This window comes from Salvia miltiorrhiza, chromosome 7 (assembly GCF_028751815.1).
Source record: "Salvia miltiorrhiza cultivar Shanhuang (shh) chromosome 7, IMPLAD_Smil_shh, whole genome shotgun sequence".
NCBI classification, from domain to species: domain Eukaryota; kingdom Viridiplantae; phylum Streptophyta; class Magnoliopsida; order Lamiales; family Lamiaceae; genus Salvia; species Salvia miltiorrhiza.
This window is the reverse complement of record NC_080393.1, coordinates 45904786-45926112: the sequence shown is the minus strand read 5'-3', so window position 1 is coordinate 45926112 and position 21327 is coordinate 45904786. Positions and strand designations below refer to the sequence as shown.

At 39.2% G+C, this 21327-nt stretch overlaps 1 protein-coding gene across 1 annotated transcript; it reads right to left on the bottom strand.

Moving 5' to 3' along the window:
- Positions 1-247: 247 nt before the first annotated feature.
- Positions 248-1087, bottom strand: LOC130994282 (uncharacterized). Its single transcript, XM_057919329.1, has 2 exons — positions 551-1087; positions 248-460 (listed from the first exon to the last, which is right to left on the bottom strand). The coding sequence occupies exons 1-2, from the start codon at positions 1085-1087 to the stop codon at positions 248-250; spliced, it is 750 nt and encodes a 249-aa protein (XP_057775312.1).
- Positions 1088-21327: the final 20240 nt, after the last annotated feature.

Sequence of the window (21327 nt, the reverse complement as noted above, 5' to 3'; positions counted from 1 at the left end):
CCTCAACAACTTCTTGCTCCTGCACAAAGAACATCTCGGCCAAGCCATCAATATCATCAATATAAGAACATTCATTAGTGAGTGAGCATGATGGCATGGCTCGATTATGATGCACAGAGAAAGACACTGACTCTCCTAACACAGTCATTTTAATGGTGCCATTTTTAACATCTATCAATGTGTTAGTAGTTTCCATGAATGGTCTTCCTAGCAATAGAGTATGTTCTTTGCCATTTTCATGTACCTCTCATATCTCCAAGACAACAAAATCAACAGGTACAATCAAACCACCCACTCTAACAAGGATATCTTCAACTACCCCATGAGGATACCTCACCGACCTATCGGCTAATTGCAAGCACATACGAGTGGGTTTCAAATTTCCTAACTCTAATTGCTTGAGAATAGAGTAAGGCATTAGATTGATTCCAGCCCCCAAATCTAACATCCCCGAGGCCTCCTTACCATTACCCAAAGCAATATTAATCACAAAGCTACCTGGGTCTCGTTGCTTGGTCGGTAAGGGCTGTTGCATTATGGAGTTTGCAACCTCGGACACCAAAATCTTCTCGTTGTCCTCGAACCTCCTCTTCTTGGAGGCCAACTCTTTAAAGAACTTCAAGTAAGCTGGGACATTCCTGATCACGTCTAAAAATGGCAAGTTCACGTTCACCTTTGCCAACATGTTGTAGAAATCGGTGAACTGTTGGTCCAGCTTTTCATTCTTCAACCGGCTTGGGTAGGGGACCGGTGGCTTATATGGCTTGGTAGCCTTGTGGAGCTTCACTTCGGGCTCCTGCTCTTTCTCCTTCTCCTCCTCTCTTGGCTGCAGCGGCTCCTTTACTTGCTCTTCCATGCGGGCTTCCTTGGGTGGTTCTTCCACAGGGGCTTCCACTTTGTTGTTCACCACCTTTCCACTGCGTAGAACAGTGACAGCTTGGGCTTGGTGGGGTTGCAATCCTTGTCCATGGAGCTTCCCTGGTTGTTGCTGTTGTTGCATCTGGTTCAATGTCCCGGAGAGCTGCCCAACGGTTGTCTCGAGACGCTTGATTGTAGCCGACTGGGACTCCATGCTCTGTTTGGTCATCTCCATAAAGGATTGCATGGTGTCCTCGAGAGACGGCTTCTGCGGTTGAGCTTGCTTCTGAAACTGTTGGGGGGCATTCTGGTATTGCTGCTGCTGCTGAAAATTCCCTTGTTGCATGGGGAACTGTTGATACTGCTGATACTGCGGGGGCTGCTGCTGCTGATGCGCTTGAGTGTAGTTCTGCTGCTGAGGAAAGGGGAACTGCTGTTGAGGTGGGTAGAACTGCTGCTGGTTCTGATACCCAAATTGTTGAGGAGGTCGACGGAACTGATTGCCTTGATTTGATCCCGACCCTTGGCCAGGAGCTTGGTTCCTCCATCCAGAATTCTGCTGAGCTCTCCAACCCGAGTTGGAAATTTGTTGCCCTTGATTAAACATGGGCCTCTGTTCAAATTGAGGTCTCCCCTGGTATCCCTGGGCAGCATAGACCTCTACCTCCCCTTCAGGTGTGAATTTCCCCATTCGATGGCACTCATTGGTTCGGTGGCCAAAATCGCCACATATGCCACAACTCTCAGCTGGCGGTGCTTGAACGGGTGGAGTCTCTACCTGGTTCATTCTTAAGTGCTGAACTTGCCTCATCAAGTCCGCTACTTGCTTCTGAAGCTCATTATTTGGGGCTACTGCATTGGCTTCAACCCTCCTTCCTCTGACTGATTTTTGTTGAGAACTCGCGGCAAGTGTGTCGAAGATCTCCTTGAGCTCATCAGCTGTCTTCCGGGCAATGTTGCCCCCTGCTGTACTGTCCACCATAAACTGTGCCGTCTGAATCAATCCGTCATAGAAGAACTGCATCAACATGACGGGTGCTAACTGGTGCTGCGGGCACCGGCGGAGGAGCTCTTGGAATCTCTCCCAAGCTTCGTGGAGAGGCTCGTCAGCTCCTTGCATGAAGTTCATTATCTGGCTTCTAATCTCCTGTGTCTTGTGATTAGGGTAGTATTTGAGCATGAACTTCTCACACGCCTCTCCCCATGTAGTGATGGAGTTCGGCGGCAAGGACAATAACCACATTCTCGCTCGGTCCTTGAGTGCATAAGGTAAGCACTTGAGTCTCAACTGATCCTCGGTGAGTTCCAGCAGTGGGAAGGTCTGCACTTGAGTGCAGAAGTCACGGATTAACTGTAAGGCGTCCTCGCTCGGCATCCCATGAAAAAGCGGCAGCAGGTTTGAATCGTTGGACTTCAGATTGTAATTCCGGACTGCTGTGGGAAGCACTATCGCTGAAGTGCTAGTGTTCCCAATAACCGGCCTGGAGAAATCTCCCATGTATTGGACATTCTGCTCCGCCATGGCTTCTTGGTGAGGATTGGACGAACTTCTTCTTCTTCTTGCTCACGCCCTTCACCGTTCTCTAACGGGTCTTCTAAGTCAACTGAGCGTGAATCCTCAAAGTCTTCCAGAATGGGGTTGGAAGTGATTCTCTCTTCACAGTCTTCCTCTCGAAACTGTGATTCCACAAGGTTTCTCGAACTGGACTCGGACTCCTCCTCCAGGCTTGAAAGGATCTCACGGGGTCGATGTATGTTGTCGTAGTAAGGTGCAAGCTTTCTCTTCAAACTTCTACGTCCTTGCATACACAACACGAACAAACAAATCAAACGCACCGGAGGGAGAAAATAACCAAGTTAAAAGAAAGAAATAAAATAAACACTGAAAACAAATGCAACACAATCAAATGCCTAAAGCCTTCCCCGGCAACGGCGCCAAATTTTGACTCATCCAAAAACACCTAGCGGATGGACTCGAATTTATACGAGGTCGTCCTAGAGCGGTAAGGTGACTCAAGTCGTCTCACACGCAAGGCTTAGCAGGGCTTTAATTGTATCACTCACAAGAAACGGAAAGAAAACCTAAACACTCTAATCGGGTAGTTGGGTCTGGCACTATCTCACTCTCTAATCACCAAGACATAAATGAAAGAAAGCAATAAACATTAACTAATGCAGTAGATATTAAACAACTAAGAACATAAAGATTAAACATTAAACCTATAAACTAGGGTTTTAAGCTAGTACTCTAAACAAAGCGATCATAAACTCTTAACCAACAATCAATAGCTTCCTAGGCATGAAAACTAAATCAAACATCAAATTCAAATTCTTCAAATTCAAGAAAGCTTTAATCACCATAAAAGAGATTCCTAAACATTCACCATTAAGAGAAATACGTAGGCAAACAAAGACGAACTAACGAATCACGTAAATTATCAAGATTCAACGAAAGTAACTTCAAATCATCACATTCATCAAAAGCATAAACCAAAGGATTCAAATTAACTAAGAGAAACAAATGAGTTCTTACAAAACGTAGCGATCCAAGTAATACTAATCCAACGGAAATGAAAAGTGTAATCAACAGTAATCCAATGAATCCGAGAGCGAATGTTGATGTTTTGAATCTCTAAAAACCAAAGGAAAATAGTGGAAATCGCCCTAGAGGCTGCTGGGATCGAGAGTGCCATGAAAAACCCTAAAAACGGGCTTAAATACGGAAAAACCGTAACTGCCGAAACGCCAGGGACGGCGGCCGCCGTGGGACGGCGCCGCCGTGGGTGCCTTTCGCAGAAATCTCCAAGAATTACACGGCTCGCGCCGTCTCGACGGCGGCGGCCGTGAGCCAAACTCCAAAACTGCTCCAAACTATGCCGAAAACGCTTGACAACTCACGAATCCTGCACACGACAATAGCACACCCAAAAAGATCATCGAGCACGTGAAAAATAGGGCAAAAAGATATGAAACATGCTCGAATGCACAGCAGAAACATACACAAAAACTACCCAAAACCGAGGTAAACATTAATGATTCTTTTTGGCCTAGTTAATTTTAAGTTTAAGTTTTAAGTTAAGTTTAATTTACAAGCATTAGTTAATGGTTCTTTTCTGCCTAGTTAATTCTTAAGTTTAAGTTTCTAGTTAAGTTTTAATTCCAAGCTTTAGTTTAATTTTACTGCTTTCAAACGACAACTTTACCGCTTTCTTGTGATACAATTAGAAGCCCTTTAAGATCTTCCTTGAGAGACGACTTTAGGTCAACTTACCATTGCTAGAGTGTCCTTGTCCTATTGCAAGTCAATCTAGAGGTGTTTTAGGTTGAGTCAAATTTTGGCGCCGTTGCCGGGGTAGGTTTTAGGCGTTTTAATTGTGTTACTTTACTTTCTGTGTTTACTTGCTTTGTTTTTTTTGCTTTTTCTTGTTTTTGTCTCCCACCGGTGCGTTTGATCCGTTTGTTAGTGTTGTGCATGCAGGGACGCCGTAGTCTGAAAAGAAAACTGGTGCCTCCCTTGGACAGCACGAACGCGGGTATTTTTGGGAAGGCGCGTGACAGAGCAGACGATTCTGAGTCTGGCTTTGACAGAAGGGGGCGCGACAGAGCAGACGAGTTCTACTACTCTAGTTCTGGTTCTAGCTCTGACTCTGACTCTGATCGTTTAGAGCAGACCATAGAAAGGAAAGAAGAAGCAGACTCTGACTCTGACCGTTCAGAGCAGACCTTAAAGGAGGAAGAAGAAGAGATGGCGCAAAATGATATGCAGTATATGGGAGACTTCACTCGGCCCGTTATAGGCCACACGAACACCTCGTCTATTATGCTCCCTACCGCCGTCAGAAACTACAATTGAAGCCAAATGATTCAAGTTTGCTACCTCTGTTCTATGGGATGCCGAATGAGGATGCCCTGCAGTTCATTCGTGACTTTTGTAATCAAGTGCAAACCATCCCACTGCTGAATCTTACTGAGGATCAATTATAGCTTAAGTGTTTCCCTTACGCATTTAAAGATCGGGCGAGGACGTGGCTGCTATCTCTGCCGCCCAATACCATCACCACTTGGGGAGAAGCTTGTGAGAAGTTCATGCTGAAATACTACCAGAATCACAAGACACGGGAGATCAGAGCTCAAATCATAGACTTCATCCAAGGAACAGACGAGCCTTTTCATGAGGCTTGGGAGAGATTTCAAGAACTCCTCCGCCAGTGCCTGCAACATCAACTGACTAATGTGATGTTGATGCAATTTTTCTACGATGGGCTAGTGCAGACTGCGCAATTCATGGTGGACAGCACTGCAGGGGGAAACATTGCTAGGAAGACTACAGACGAGCTAAAGGGAATATTCAAAACTCTAGCTGAAAGCTCCCAGCAGAAATCAGTTCGTGGAAAGAAGGTTGAGGCCAGCGCAGTATCACAGACTGGCGATCTGCAGAAACAGTTGGCTACACTTATGAGAGAAGTACAGCAGCTCAAGATGAGCAAGATGGAAACCCCTCTGGTCCCTGCGCAGAACATCTAACCTTGTGGAATCTATGGTGATCTTAGCCATGGAATCAATGAATGCAACAGAATGGGAAAGTACACGCCAGAAGGGCAAGCTGAAGTTCACTCTGCGCAAGGATTTCGCAGACTACAATTTGGGCAGACTTACAATCAAGGCCAACAAAACTTCAATAGCGGATAGAGAGGTCAGCAGCCTTATGCACCGCAGCAAAACTTTCCCCAACAATATCCACCGAGAAATCAACAGCAAGGGAATTTTCAGCCTGCTCAACAATTTCAGAATGCTCCATAGTATCAAAAGCCGAAACTATCTCTGGATGAGACGATGCAATCGTTTATGGAGATGACCAAGCAAAACATTGAGATGACCAAGCAAAACATGGAGTCTCAGTCAGCTACGGTCAAACGCCTTGAGACTACTGTGAGGCAACTGTTGGGCACTCTGAATCAGCTGTAGCAGCAGCAGCCCGGGAAACTTCACAGTCACGGTCAGCCTTTCCAGGCTCATCAGGCGCAAGCTGTTACTGTTCTCCGCAGTGGCAAGATAGTGGATAATAAAGTGGACAGAGCAGAGCAGACATGGATACCAGAGCAGACCAGGGTACCCGAGTACACAAGGGTATACCAGAGCAGACATGGATACCAGAGCAGACCAGGGTACCAGAGTACACAAGGGTACCAGAGCAAACATGGATACCATAGCATACTAGGGTACCAGAGCAGACTAGGGTACCAGTGCAGACTAGGGTACCAGAGCTAGGGGTGTAATCGAACTGAGCCGAACCGAATAGTGGTGTGCTCAAGTTTGGTTTGTTAAGTATCAAATCAAATCCCGAACTTTACTTACCGAATACTTTGAGGCTCACGAGCGGCTCACGAGCCTAATCAAGCCTATACGAACTTTCTAAATTTATATTTATATCCAAAATATTGATTATTTTATTTTAAAAATAAATTATTTTATTTAAAATAATAAATATATTAATTATTTTCTTATAACAAACAAAATTAATTAGAGATTTAATACAATTATTATTAATTTTAGTGGATAAATATAAGTTATGTCTACTAATAATTTATATTTTTCAAGCTGAATCACTTGACGAACATGTTCACGAGCTAACGAGCCGAATACTACTAAACTCAAGTTTGGTTTGTTTATTTTACGAGCTTCTCTAAACGAACTTGAACGAGCTTTTTTTTAGCCGAGCTCCGAATAGTTCGCTAGCGGCTTGGTTTGTTTACAACCCTAACCAGAGCAGATAAGGGTGCCAAAGCTAATCAGACCGCCAGCTCTGCCAAGACCTCCAGCTCTGCCAAGATTGACAGTTCTGCCAAGACCGCCAGCTCTGTCAAGATCGCCAGCTCTGCCAATATCACCAAGACTGTCAGCTCTGGTAATGCCGCCAGTGCTGACAAGATCCCCAGCTCTGATCAGGCCGCCAACTTTGGCGAGCACCTGCCAGGAAGAGAATGAAGAGCAGCAGATGCATCAGAAGGAAGGAGAGAGGGAGAAAGAGAAGGAGCTGAAACTTCACAAGTCCACTGCACCATATCGACCACCGATTCCTTTCCCTAGCAGATTGAGAAATGAAAAGAATGATCAGCAGTTTGCCGACCTCTACAACATGCTGGCCAAAGTGAATGTGAATTTACCAAATGTCCCGGCGTATGTTAAGTTTTTCAAAGAGTTGGCGTCCAACAAGAGGAAGTTCAGGGACAATGAGAAGGTTCTGGTCTGAGAAGTTGCAAACTCTATCATGCAGCAGCCTTTGCCACCAAAGCAGCGCGATCCAGGTAGCTTTATGATTAATATTGCTTTAGGGAATGGTAAGGAAGCCTCTGGTGTGTTAGATTTGGGTGCTGGAATTAATTTGATGCCCTACTCTATTTTTAAACAATTAGAGTTAGGTAATTTGAAACCCACTCGCATGTGTTTGCAGCTAGCCGATAGGTCTGTTAGATATCCTCGTGGGATAATAGTTGATGTTTTGGTGAGTGTTGGGGGATTGATTGTTTCCGTCGACTTTGTGGTTCTTGAGATTGGGGAGGTGCATGAAAATGGTATAGAGCACACACTGCTGTTAGGAAGACCGTTTATGGAAACCACTAACACTTTGATCGAGGTTAAGGATGGAACTATTAAAATGACTGTGTTAGGGGAGTCTGTGTCTTTCTCTGTGCATGGTAGTCGTGCAATACCTTCTGCAAGTTTTACTAATGAATGCTCATTTATAGATGCTATTGATGGCTTGGTCGAGACGATTTTTGTGCAGGAGCAGAAGTATGTGGAAGTTTTTGCAGGATCAACCGATATGGAGGAGTTAGCACGAGAAGCCGAAGAGATGGAATGGGTTATGCTGCCTCTTGATGAACCGGTGGGGTTCAAGAAACCCGAGTTAGAGCTGAAGGAACTCCCTGCAAATCTCAAGTACGTGTTCTTAGAAGTGAAAGAGGAGAAGTCGGTGATCATATCGGCAGCGCTGCCTCAGGAGCAAGAAGATGCGTTGCCAAGGGAGGTGTTTGACCCTAGTGCAGTCGAGCTGTACAATGAGAATACTAAGGAGAATTTCAGAATAAATGGTCATAGCGTGAAGCCGTATTATGAGCACCTGAGTACTCCGATGGTGGTGGAGTCTCAAGCTCTGCTCAATCCTTATTGATGAATGAAGGCTGGTGTCGAGCTCTAGACGTTAATCAGAGCACTTTGTGGGAGGCAACCCACAGTTGGTTTTGTTTTATTTATGTTTTTCTTATTCTTTGCTTTCCATTTTTGTGTTTCTTGTTTTGGTGCCTGCTCGGTTGCTTTGATTCTTGGGTGTTCTTGTTTATGTTAGGTAGAAGAGTCATTTCCCAGAGCTGCAATTCCACTCTGGCACTGAATTTCCCCTCTGAAATCCCAGCGCTGAACTTCCACTCTGACTAAGTTGCCAGCGCTGACACTGCCGCCAGCTCTAACAATGCCGCCAACGCTGACTTTACACTCTGCCGCAAACCCTAATTTTCGCCTCCTCTCACAGTGCTTCTGCTTTTCAGTGCCGATATTCAGGGACGTTTTTCTAACTCTACTTATCTTTTGCCCTGAGGACATGGCATACTTTAAGTGTGGGGGGTGACTTGTTTGATGCGTGCATTTTGCTTATGCTTTTAATTGGGCAATTGGTCTCTCTGTTCTTAGCTTGTTCTTGGATGCTTGCTAATTATTATGAATGTGTGGAAGAGATGGTTTTTGATGAGAATTTCGGGTTAGTGATTGAATGGTGGTTATTCTTGTTTTGCTTTTGATATATGTTTCTTGATTGTGCAAAGAATTATGAGTTTTGTTGCAACACTTTGGTAAGTAAATAAAATGTTATTTGTCTGGTAGAAGCTAGAGGGAGTGTTGTCATTGTGATTGGCTACGATCGTATCCTTATCTGTGAAATGTTTGATTGCTGAAAATTCTGCCAGCTCTAAAAATTTGGCCAGCTTTGAAAATCGTGACAGCTCTGAGTCTCTGCTCCGCTAGTTTAACTATGAGCACGGGAAACCACGTGAGAAGACTTTGGATTACATCCAAATGGTTTTATTTCACGAATTATGGCTCAACTGTCGAAATTTAAGTGATTAAGCACACAAAGTGTGAAAAAGGAAAAGTTGTGAAATGGAGATACTGATTATAAAGGCGATCACATTAGGGAATTCACTTCTAGCAGAGAATTGGGTCTAATCGGATTATTTGCATTACTGTTGTGTTGCTTCGTAAACTTTAAGTTACTTGCATGATCTGAGAGATATATGTTGATTGGAAAATTTTGAATTGATTTGTTGAATGTTTGGATGGAGATAATCATCGTGGAATGCTCTCTTCCTAGGATTCACACTGATTTTGCTTGATGACAAGCAAAAGGCTAAGTGTGGGGGGGGGTTCATTTAGGCTTAATTGTTCTTATTTTGGGGGTTTGATTGTGCTATTTATTAGTTAAATATTCTGGAAGTTGGTGTGTTTATGGGTTTGTTTAATGCTTTGTATGAGCTTTTGATAAAACAGGATCGGAAGAATGTTGTTGGGAACTTAATGAAATATCATAATCCTTGTTTTGATGATACCAAAATCAATAGGTTTATTTTGTAATAGACTATAACTGCTTGAACTCAAGTGTTAGAGTTCTTTTTCTAGTTTAGCTTGCTGTTCTGAAGACTAAAGACTGAAGAATGAAGGACTGAAGACTGAAGACTGAAGTTGCCGACTGAAGCAACAGTCGAAGAATCAGTTTTTAACTGATTACTTAATGCGTGCCACGTGGAATCAGCGGACTGATACTAAAGTCAAGTATCAGTTAAACATTCTTCCTCGAACTGAACCTCCAACGTTCAAAGAAAGCCACGCACTCCAGAAGTACAGCCGCATTAAACGCAGAGATCTCAGGATCGTCCTTTCTCTATAGAGGTCATTCCTCTTCGGTGATTACTTTTTCAGAGATGCCGCATCTCCTGCTCTTCAACATAGCCGTTCTCACCAAACAAGGAACCTCGAAGATTGAAGCCTCAGCCCAAGTTCAAATTACTCTCTAACGGAAGAAATCTTGAAAACCTTCTCCGCCAACGGATCTATTCAAGACTTCTCCTATAAATAGCGCTCGAGGATCACTTCAATCTTCACCGATTCAACGACATAAGCTGAAACTCTGCCAAAATTATTTCTCAGCTAAAGCCCAGACTCTCCAAAGTTTGAATCGAAGAAGAGAATCCCTAAAGCCAAAAATCAGTCACCGCTGATTACATAAATTCTCTTAGACCTTAGGAAAACCTCGTTTATCCAAAGCCTAGGTCAAACTAACTGCAAAGAACTTGTCTTTGAAGTTTAGTTGGCAAGTTTTCAAACCTCCCTTCGACCGACAGAATCGAGTGTTTGAGTTGTAAAGGAGTTCAGGAAGGTACTTTGACTCCGTGAGATCCTAGTGCCCAGTGCGTGCTAGGAGTGAGAAATCCAACAAGGTGTGTTGGTACTGAAGATTGGATCTTCAGTTGTTTCGGTTGTGTGCACCTGCAAGCACACGTTCAGGTTTGTTGTGCACCCGTAAGCACTTGCAGAGTGAAGTTGTTGGTCTGATCAACAGACCGTGGATGTAGGAAGTGTTTTCCGAACCATGTAAAAATCTCTGTGTTATTTACAGCTTTCAGTATTTACGTTCTTACTTGTGCTCTTCCTTTGTAAACTGAAAACTGATTAATTGTAAAGAGAAACTTAAGACTAACAACGTGCTCAACTCAAAGGCTATTTTGAAACAAAAGTTTTCTGTTGCGTGTGTTATCAGTCTGACTGATCTATCATCTGATAGTCAGTAAGATTAATAACATCTCTGTTTATCAAACTCGACTGAAGCCTTACGTGCATAAGTTAAGTTCTTTTTACTTAACTGATAACTCCTTACTGAAGAGCTTTCAGTATCAGTCGTCAACCCTGTTTTAGTCAAAACTCTTTTCTGTAAATAGGTGTCTGAGTTTGTGTTTAAAGTTTCATTTTGATCTCTGTGTAAAGATCGAAAAATAGCCCATAGGTGTATTTTTCCCCCCCATGCACCTATTCGAGATCCTTCGGATCTAGCAAATGTTTTGTTCGAGTTTTTGGATCAAAAATGGCTATTTTGAGCTCAAAGTGGTGTCCAGAGCTGACGGCGCATACTTTGTTGCGTCGCCAGAGCTGACAGAGCTGAAGTCCATTCGTCATAGTGGATTTCTCATGCCAGAGCCAGAGCTAACAATCCCAAGCCAGAGCTGAGTTCCAGAACTGACCAAGCTCGACAGAGCTGAACTTCTTATGACGGAGTTGATCACGCATCCAGAGCAGAATACATCTCCAGAGCAGAATACATCTCCAGAGCTGACTACGTCTCCAGAGCTCACCGCTTCCAGAGCTGACAATTCATACCCAGAGCTCACCGTATCCAGAGCTGACTACTTCCAGCTCTGCCATGACAAACTCCAGAGCTACCTACGCCAACATTGTTCCAGAGCTAGCAATCACTTGCCAGAGTTGCCATGACTTGCTGAGCACGTTATCCCTTGCAATCTCCTGTGCGCACACGCCTGCCTTGATGTCTATCTCTTAGTCCCAGTTTGGCTGGGCCGTACTTGATGGTCATTAGGGTTGATGAAGGGTGGTCTATAAAAAAGGCTGAACGTTCATGATCAAGGATAATCTTCTGCCTCCGGCACTTTACTTCTTTTGCCTTTGGGAATTATTGAGCTTCGACCTTAGGCAATCAAAACAATCTTTAGTTTAATTCTCGTTTTTCATAGTTCTTTAGTTTCGAGTTTTAGTTAGCATTTAATTTAGTTTTAGTTAGTTCTTCGTTTAGAGTTGTAATCAAGTGACAGATTTGCTTCTCGAGACGATTTCGGTGTTTATTAATTACGTTTATTTATTAGTTTCTACTTGAATTATTCTTTGCTTTCAATTATGAAATTTCGTTTACATTAGTTTAGATTAGAAGCTTTTAATTAAAGTTATTTAGATTCTTAGCGTAGTAGCATTTAATTTCTAGTAGCCTTTACTTTATGCTTTTAATTCTGCCTAGGTTTAATAGTTTATTTCTGCTTCGTATTTATATTTTGTTCTTTTCTGCCTAGTTAATGATTCTTTTTCGCCTAGTTAATTTTAAGTTTAAGTTTTAAGTTAAGTTTAATTTACAAGCATTAGTTAATGGTTCTTTTCTGCCTAGTTAATTCTTAAGTTTATGTTTTAATTCCAAGCTTTAGTTTAATTTTACTGCTTTCAAACGATAACTTTACCGCTTTCTTGTGATACAATTAGAAGGCCTTTAAGATCTTCCTTAAGAGACGACTTTGGGTCAACGTACCATTGCTAGAGTGTCCTTGTCCTATTGCAAGTCAATCTAGAGGTGTTTTAGGTTGAGTCAAACAGTATTGGTGGAAGGACACCAGACTTTACAAAATGCTTTAACCGCTTTGATGATCCAATCATATGTAAACAACAAGGCTGTATAGGTTCGTAAATGCCGATGCCATGCAGTTCGTCTCGAAAGAGCTCAGAATATCTTCATTCCACTACTAGTAACCTCTGAGGTAACAAAACTCGCCGAGGAATTCTGTAGTTATTCTCGTACGACCATTTCGTTCAGCAATACATCGACCTAAAGTCAACAGCTGATAGTGCTCCTTAGTAATCCAATGGTGGGAAAATTTCAAAGTCCAAGCCGTAGATGTTTAGGTTACATTGGTTTGGACAGTATACGACGACTTATGAAGATGGTTCTAAAGCTTTGGCCAAGAATTTGCAAAACGCCCAACCAGTGGCTTGAAAATTCTTAGGCGCGTGCCCTTATCTTGCCCCTCATCATCCAAGATCAATAGAAAACCTTGTTCATTTCTTATGACATCTCAAAAATAAACTATGGCGTGTCTATTGTAAATGACATAGGAAAAGAAAAATGTTGAGAAATATTCCACGTAAAAATATGAGAAAATTGTGAATTACAAACTAAATCATGGCGACAATTTTGTATATATTGAAGGCACCAAAAGATAATTGATAGAAATGACCGACAAAGAAAGGTGACATCACAATTAACAATGAACTGGCCACGAGAAAAGGAATCGGAGGCCAAAAATTCAAGATTGATAGAGGGGTTCAAACCTCTATAAAAGCAGAACTTTGAAAATGAAGAAAATGATCCGAAAATCACACTTCAAACACAACACCCTTTCTAAGTTTAATTTCTTTAATTTTATGTATGCAGTTAGCTACTTATGAGTAGAGTTAGTCTCATCCCTAAAGGAAATATTACTTATATATTAAATATCTTACAATTTCTCAATAAACGTTTTGTTTTGCTTAACTTTTTGGTTGAGTAAATATTCTCTTCCATTTATGAACTGAGTATAATACGTCGAAGCTGGGAATTTTCAGAGAAAATCATCGTTTAACCATCTGATGCGTCTGTGTGGTTAGATCTAATCTGCAAAACGAGGGTGATAGACTCCAGTTGATGCTGAAGGAGGAGTGCTGCAACCATCTCTTGCGAGTGTATGGTTGAACGTGACCCAAGGAGGTGAACAGTCTGTCAAACGCAACTTGCCGGCTCCAGAAGTAATTAGACTAAATGTATGAAGTTGATTTATGTTAAGATTAATATAAGTGATATCGACTATTTCCAATACAAACAAGGAATTTTATAAATGATGAACAATTAGAGAATTTCATGCTAAAGGGTAGTTTGGTCCATTGTCAATAATTTGGGTATATAATGCATGTTTTTATAAGAGTGGGAAATTTTCATTTCTATATAAGGAACGTGGGCATTTTAATTTCCACTCTTTAATAATTATATTTTTAAATTTTTAAATATATTTTTGATTATTTTTACACCAAATTAAAGATTTTGCCAGGATTCTTAATTTAAGATGTGTATTGAATATTGTTTCATGAATGAAATCTAACAGTTTTTTTAAAAAAGATTCATAATAGGAAAATGAGAAAAAAAGAAGAGATAGAAACTTTGATGAATAAAAGTTACAATATTATATACATAAAGTAAGGAAACATGTATGATAGAGGGAGGAGAGAGAAAATATGAAAGAATGTACTCCCTCCGTCCCACTATAAGTGGCTCAAAATTTTTTTGCACGCGGATTAAGGAGAAGGTATAAATTGGTTAAAAGTAGTGGGACCTACACTTTTTGAAGGGTTAAATTTTTCTATATATGGAAATAGGCCACTTATAGTGGGACGGCCCAAAAAAGAATACATGCCACTTTTAGTGGGACGAAGGGAGTATGATATAGGGAGAGAGAATTTATCGGAAAAAATAACTGATGTAACTGTGGTTTTATATATGTATTTAGATATTATGAGATGTATATAAAGTGAAAAATGGACCTACGAAAGTTGATTTGCTAAATAATTAATAGAGGCGGTTTTTAAGGTGGCCTTATAAAATAGTAAAAATCAATAGTTGTCCCCTAAACATAATTTCAATAAATTATAGCCTAAATTAAGTGTATTGAAAAATATTACCCCACATTTTCTTTGTTGTACGTAAAAAAAAACATTGACTCTCTCTTTCAATTACCTTCACATTCATTTTCTCTCTAAAACCCTAATTTGTTGTTGCGATTCCACCAATGTTATCGCTTTCTCAATCTCTCTCCCTATTTCTCACTACTTTATTCAACGAGACCCCCTCTCTCCGATGAGTTTCAGCAGTTCAAGGAGTTACAAATCTACAAGAATTATGATATGCAAATCTAGATATAAGAAGATTTGGAACGAAATAGTACGAACTTGTATCATTAGTTCTAAGATCTGTTGTATCAAGGGACCAAAGTGCCAGAAAGGAGAAGAAAATGCTCTCACACCATCTTAAGATTTTTCCTCCGCCGCCGAGTGATGCCTTCCTTTTCTCGAATTCATATCGTTTGTAACAAGATGGTACAGAAAACATAGAGAAAATATGTAGAAAATATTCTCGAACCGGAGAAGGATTCGCCTGCGCCGCTGAACCAATTTGTACCATTTGTAATAAAATGAAGAAAATTTGCTTATAAGATCTATAATTTATCTAGACTTTACAAATTTAGGGTTACTTTGTGTTAATTTGCTCATAAGATCATAATTGTATTGTAAGGAAAATGAAGAAAATGAATAAAATGTTAATTCGAATTTTGTTCATCAATTGTATTATTTGGGAAATGAATAAAATGACACATTTGAACTATTTTTGTGGGACGTATGATATGAAATGACATATTTGAATCATTTGTTCCAATGTCTTTCGCACCAAGTATTTTGTACGAATACGTTATTTCGCACCACTCGTACCAAATTTCGCGCTAGTGTTGGCATATTTACGTCATTTCGCACTCCATACTATTCATTCCAATACTTGGTGCAATAGATCTTAGCACGAAAGTTACGAAATAACATATTCCAACCATTCTTACCAGCACTTGGCGTGAATGACATTAGGACGAACAATGCCAAATAACATATTTGTACCGTTCATCACATTCTTTGTCGTGCCAAGTATTTGGCACGAATGGTGAAGAATAACATATTCGTACATTTCGTTTTAATCTCAAGTGCTAGTTTTATTCTATCAAATGTTGGGACAAATGGTTCAAATTTGTCATTTCTTACTATCCCTTCCAACACTTGTCGTGAACAGCCCTTAAAATGAATGGTGCAAAATGAAATATTTGTACCATTCGTCTCATGTGCTTGCGTGATAGAAAATTGAAATAACACAATGACGAGCCCAAGTTATGTGCTCTTTTTTTGTACCGTGTCTAGGTCTAGATCGAGTCATTTTTCTTTGTTTTGTGTTGTTTTGTGTCTGGGAGGACACACTGATGAGGCAGGGCTCGAAGAGGCTGGAATGGGCACAATGAAGCATTTATTTGAGATCTGGGAATGCGCTGGAGCATGGTCATGATATTGGAGTTTTGTGGTGCGGATAAACTTCAATGCAGAGACATACATATGCCTACCTTTTGACCAGATGTCATGGTCAGAACAGACAATACCGTTAAGAGAAGTAGCTTCGCTGGTGTTGGGCAAGATGGAGTTGATTTCTAGGAGAAAGTGTTGCAGCTTAGGCTATTTGCCGTTAACCAAGAGTCAGCCTAACTACCGCTCAGAATCAAGCTTTCATCATGAGAAGCACCGAGGGCAAGAAGAGGTCAAGACATAAGGAATGGAGTTAAGTAGGAAAATTGACCGACATCTTGGGCAAGATGATGACGTGGCAGATAAGATCCGCTGAGCAGGAAGATTGAACGGCATCTTGGGCAAGATGATGACATGGAAAATAAGATGATGACATGGCATCTGGAGAAGATATGCATGGAAGAGTCCACGCAAGGAAGGACTCTGGGAAATACGTGTTTGGTCAAGATGCTGACGTGGCAGATAGTCCGAATCAAGAATGGATAAGGGTGAACGCTTATCCCTTAAGATCTGGAAGATGATATACTTGAAGCCTTTTCTGATAAGGACGGACCTGGGCGAGATAGCTTCAGGCAGAGTTCATGCAAAGCTGGAGTCTGGGCGAGATAAACCTGGACAGTTTACTAAGTGAAGGACTCTACACAGCCTAAAGCTTGCAGCATACTCCAACTCTCTCCTATAAATACCAGCTACACAGAGACACAAAGAAACACACAAGAGGATATTTGAGAGGAGAACCACACCAATCTTTAGCTATAGTTTTCCGTTTTTGTTAAGCCCTTCAGGACAAGACGCTAGTTTAGTTTATCGCATGTTTGTTGCCAGCGGCGTTGGTGCTTGCCGTATTTTTATTTCCATTCAATAGTAAATTTTTATTTTATTTATTTAATGTCTTCATTTACTTTTATGCTTGTTATTTATTTTACATCTAGTTAAGTTTATTAATCTGGATTGGGCGTGATGATATGAATATAAACTCATAAATCGTGAGGTTGTCTTGGGCGTGAGAATCTGCTTATGTATGTTCCCGAAGTGCTGGGCATTATAACCAAGTGTCTAAATCGACTTGATTAGTTAACAGGTCATTAATTAATTGAGTAGACTTAGATCACCAATAAATTAAGATTATAGGGTGTGTACGATCACTGTGCGTCTTGAGAGTATTCGCGGGCACGGGAGGTTGAAGTAGACTACGGTCTGCCTAAGTTCAATATCAGCTCTATCTAGGGCTCAATGCTTCTTGGTTTAATTGCATGTTCTGAGGTGTCCTATTGCATGGTTAGGTCAAGATGGTTTATTGGTATAGGGTGTCTCTTACCTTGAACACAAGTAAGGGTAGATTTTCTTATACAATGGAAGTGCATGTGACAAGTGAGAATAGGGGCACATGTCATTGGTAAGTTATAACTAGTAGACATACATAGTAGTCAATATATTAGCCGATGACCGATCGAGTTTATATTTGTTGATTCATTGCCTTGCCCAGGTTGTACTTTTATTTTAATTGTTTCTTTTAGTGTTTCAGCTTTTATTTTCTTTTCCTTCTTGCTCGTGATACTGTCCTTTTAGACTCCGATAAAGTCTCTCGTGACCAGGACGTTACGTCCACCTTTTTCCCTCTCTTTTTTGTGAACGTGACAAGAGACGCAACTACACCAACTCCCTGTGGGATCGACCCTAGCTTATCACTAGCACTACGCCTGTCTTGGGCAAGGTATTATAAATTTATTTGCACGTTAACTGAAACGACAACTTCGATTAAAACTCAAAGATCAGCTGCCATCACACAAATTCAAAAATAACATTTTATTTATCTTTCTCACTTTACAACAAAATCCAACTAAAAATGCAATTACAATTCTCACAAATTATCGCTAAATAAAACGAAATCTAGCAAAATTATCCACCGGTACAAGGTTGACATGTGACTTTGACAAAATAACTTCAAAAATTACTTGTTCAGTGAGAGTGTGGCAATAAAGTTCATCAACTTTTGCAGAACTTAGTACACTTGGTACGAATTGTCATTTCGTACCATACGTAGCACACATATATGAGATGGATCCCTACTATTCTATGAATGGATGGTACCAGTGGGTAGATTTTGACCATCCATTCCTCTGGTTGGCATGACAAATTCGTACGATTTTGTTCCACAATTTCTAATATCTGAATTTACATCTCATAAATCTAGTAGATCTGGAACTTCTTGAATTCATATTTATGCGAATTCTGTATAAAATGATAATGTTGACAAAGAAAATCGAAGAAGAGACTATCAGAGTTAAAAAGAGAGAACAACTCGTTGTGGAGAGAGAGAGAGAGAGAGAGAGAGAGAGAGAGAGACGATAGAGAAAACTAGAATTGAGAGAATGAGCGAGAACAAATATAACAAAGCTCACATTTTCTTTTGTATGTTATTAGAGAAAAAGGTTATGGTAATTTTCCTTCGAAACAATGAAACTGACTATAATCTATTGAATAATGTTTGGTGGACAATTATTGATTTTCACTATCCCCAGTAGATATTTGAACCATTAACACTAATTCATACTTCCTTCGCCCATTATAAGTAGCACAATTTTTTGGTACACGAATTAAGGAAAATGTGTAAATTGGTTAAAAAGTAGTGAGACCTACACTTTTTCAAGGATTAGTATTTGTCATTTATAAAATATGCCACTTGTAGTGAAACATCCCAAAAATGAAATACAACCACTTTTAATAGGACGGATGGAATAAATAATTTTCAAAATTGAAAGTTTGTTGATTTCACAAACTCAGATATATTGGAATGATCAAATAATTTACTCAACAATCTATGAAAAGCTTAAATGCAGCGGAAATGTAAAGTACGCACAATGTATTATTTTTATACTGCAATGTTAATTAATTGCAGTTGTATTTTCACTGCAAAAATCCCTTTTACAATAAAGGTACATGAACCACTCAATAGAATCCCTGTAATTGAGTGGAGTTGAAAAGAAAAGAAATCTCTTCTAATCCTATCAACTAATGTTAGCAACAACTAGACTTTGATGAAGCTAGTCTATAAACACAAACAATCAAACCTACCGACTAAACCTAACAAACGAGTCTCCCACTCAAGTATTGTTAGACACACGAGTCTCCCACTCAAGATGTGTTGTGAACTAGATGTCGTGTTTGATGTTTGAACATTAACTTATGAGCTCCTACACTTGTGTATTGTGTAGTTTCGACTGGTACCGAATCCAATGAGCTCTGCCCCTATTTATAGATGTGAAAATAATCTTGATGGGCAAGAATACTTGGCTAACATTTTAAAGTTTCGAACGTGGTGATAGGGTTGAGCTCTTGCTCCCCAAGTTTAGGGATTGGTTAAGCATATTGACCAACATCCCCCTAAAAATAAGGAAGACCAAGTCTTCTCTTCTTTTTCACTTCTTGGCAGTCGATCTTCTCTTCTCTTCCAAGTCTTGAATTGATTCTTCACTCCTTGATTTAATCCATAACTAGTATTAAACCCGTGCTCCGCACGGCCTCATTATTCATACGAATTTGTAATGTATAGTAGAAGTACTATAGAGTTCTGAAAATACATTTAAGTATTACAAAGCATAATATAGAGAAATAAAACAAAATTGAAAATTTAGATTACATAATACAAAAAGTAGAAATTAAAAAAACAAAAGAGTTCCATATCACACAATTTATATGATAAGAGGGTACAACACAAATTTAATGATATATATAGAATATTAAATTAGCAATTGTGAAAATTTATACATTACTATTGAAGTTAATAAGGAGATACTAAACACATATGATCTATAGTACTTTAACATATATGAAACTATTGTGATATATTTATATGATATGATAATACTAAACATGTTTGTTCCAGAAAACTCTATTTTATGAAAGGTATAAGGGTATATTATTAAATCACTTATTTTTTATAATCTTATTGCTATAATAGATGTATTGAAGATAAAGTAAAAAATTAAGGAAACAAAACCCCATTTTATTGATAATAAGTGTAGAAAAGTTGTGAGGTGATAATTAATCCCTCAGTCTTGTATCATTTGTGCTTTTATAGTATTCCCTTCATCCTTGAAAAAAAAAACACTTCTTCTAGCGACACATGGAACACATTGTTCTTCAACTTCTTCACCATTGCTCTACTGCATCATTTCCACCAAGCTAAAGAAGTAATTCATTGTCTAAAAACAGTACTATAATATACTATAATATAAATTAAATTCCCTTAAAATACATATGACCGAAAGTATACTATTATATTGATTCTCTTATTTGATAATTAATGAAGAAGATAAAACCAAAAAGGTATTAATTCATTAATTGAATTAATTAAATTTTTTAGAGTTAAAATAACTCTAACAAAAATAATTTTTTATAAATATTGTGTGTAAATAGAGGTAAAAGTACAACCTTATACACATCCTTAAAAAAAGAAAAAATCGCACTTATTATAATCAGACAAAAATGACGAAAAGATCACATTTATCGTAAATGGAGAGAATATATCTTTATTTTTTGTTCCAACTATAACTATCACTATATGATCACATGGATAGCTAATCTAGTTTCTACAAAAGCACATAGTATTAACAATAATTTTAAGAGTGGATTTTGAAAATAGCCACTTTTATATAGTAAAAATAAATTTTAGCCACTAATATAAAAACTTAAAAAAATACCCACATTGACCATTTTACCCTTGCATATAAAATTTTTACAAATACCCACGAATTCACAACCAGTGAATTCACAACCAAAATAAATTTTGATTGTGAATTCAAGCTTTAAAACTCGAATTCACAACTGAATAACAAGTATTGGTTGTGAATTCAAGTTTTAAAGTTTGAATTCACAACTATAAATAGTGTTAGTTGTGAATTCGCGTGAATTCACAACCCACACTATTTCAAGTTGTGAATTCACAACCGATAAAACTTGTATTCACAATCAATATTTTTTCAAGTTGTGAATTCACAACCAACACCGATAATTCAGTTGTGAATTCATAAACTTGGTTGTGAATTCAAGAACATTTGTACAAAATTGAGCAATTTTCATCAATTTCTTCAATCTGTGATCCAATATACTTAGTATTCAATCAAAGAAAAGCTTATGCATAAAATTTATTACATTTCCTTTCTTGAAACGAAATACATCGCTTGTAAACGTCAAAAATCCCCAAAATAAGAAAAATTTAAAAAAGCCCCAAGTTCATCTCAAATTAGGGCATGATTTCCCCAAATCAGGAAACTAAATCACCAGAGACTTCACGCGATTATTTTCTTCGTGATTATATTTCTTCTTGAATTACAATACGAAATGTTATGAAACAAACTAGTAAAGTGATATAGATCCAGCAACTACTTATGATGCAAACAAGTAGATCAAGAATTATTAGGAAATCTTAGTAATAATCGAAGACGTCAAATTCCAGAAAAGATTACAAGCTGCTATTGATGTATGATTTTTGGTGGAAGGCAGCTACAA

What these genes read in the sequence shown, in the direction of transcription:
- LOC130994282 (XM_057919329.1), bottom strand. Translation starts at nt 1,087, where the DNA reads ATGACCAAACAGAGCATGGAGTCCCAGTCGGCTACAATCAAGCGTCTC. An exon ending in AGAAGATTTTGGTGTCCGAG is followed by an intron (nt 461 to 550) that starts GTTGCAAACTCC and finishes GGTAATGGTAAG; the next exon opens with GAGGCCTCGGGGATGTTAGA.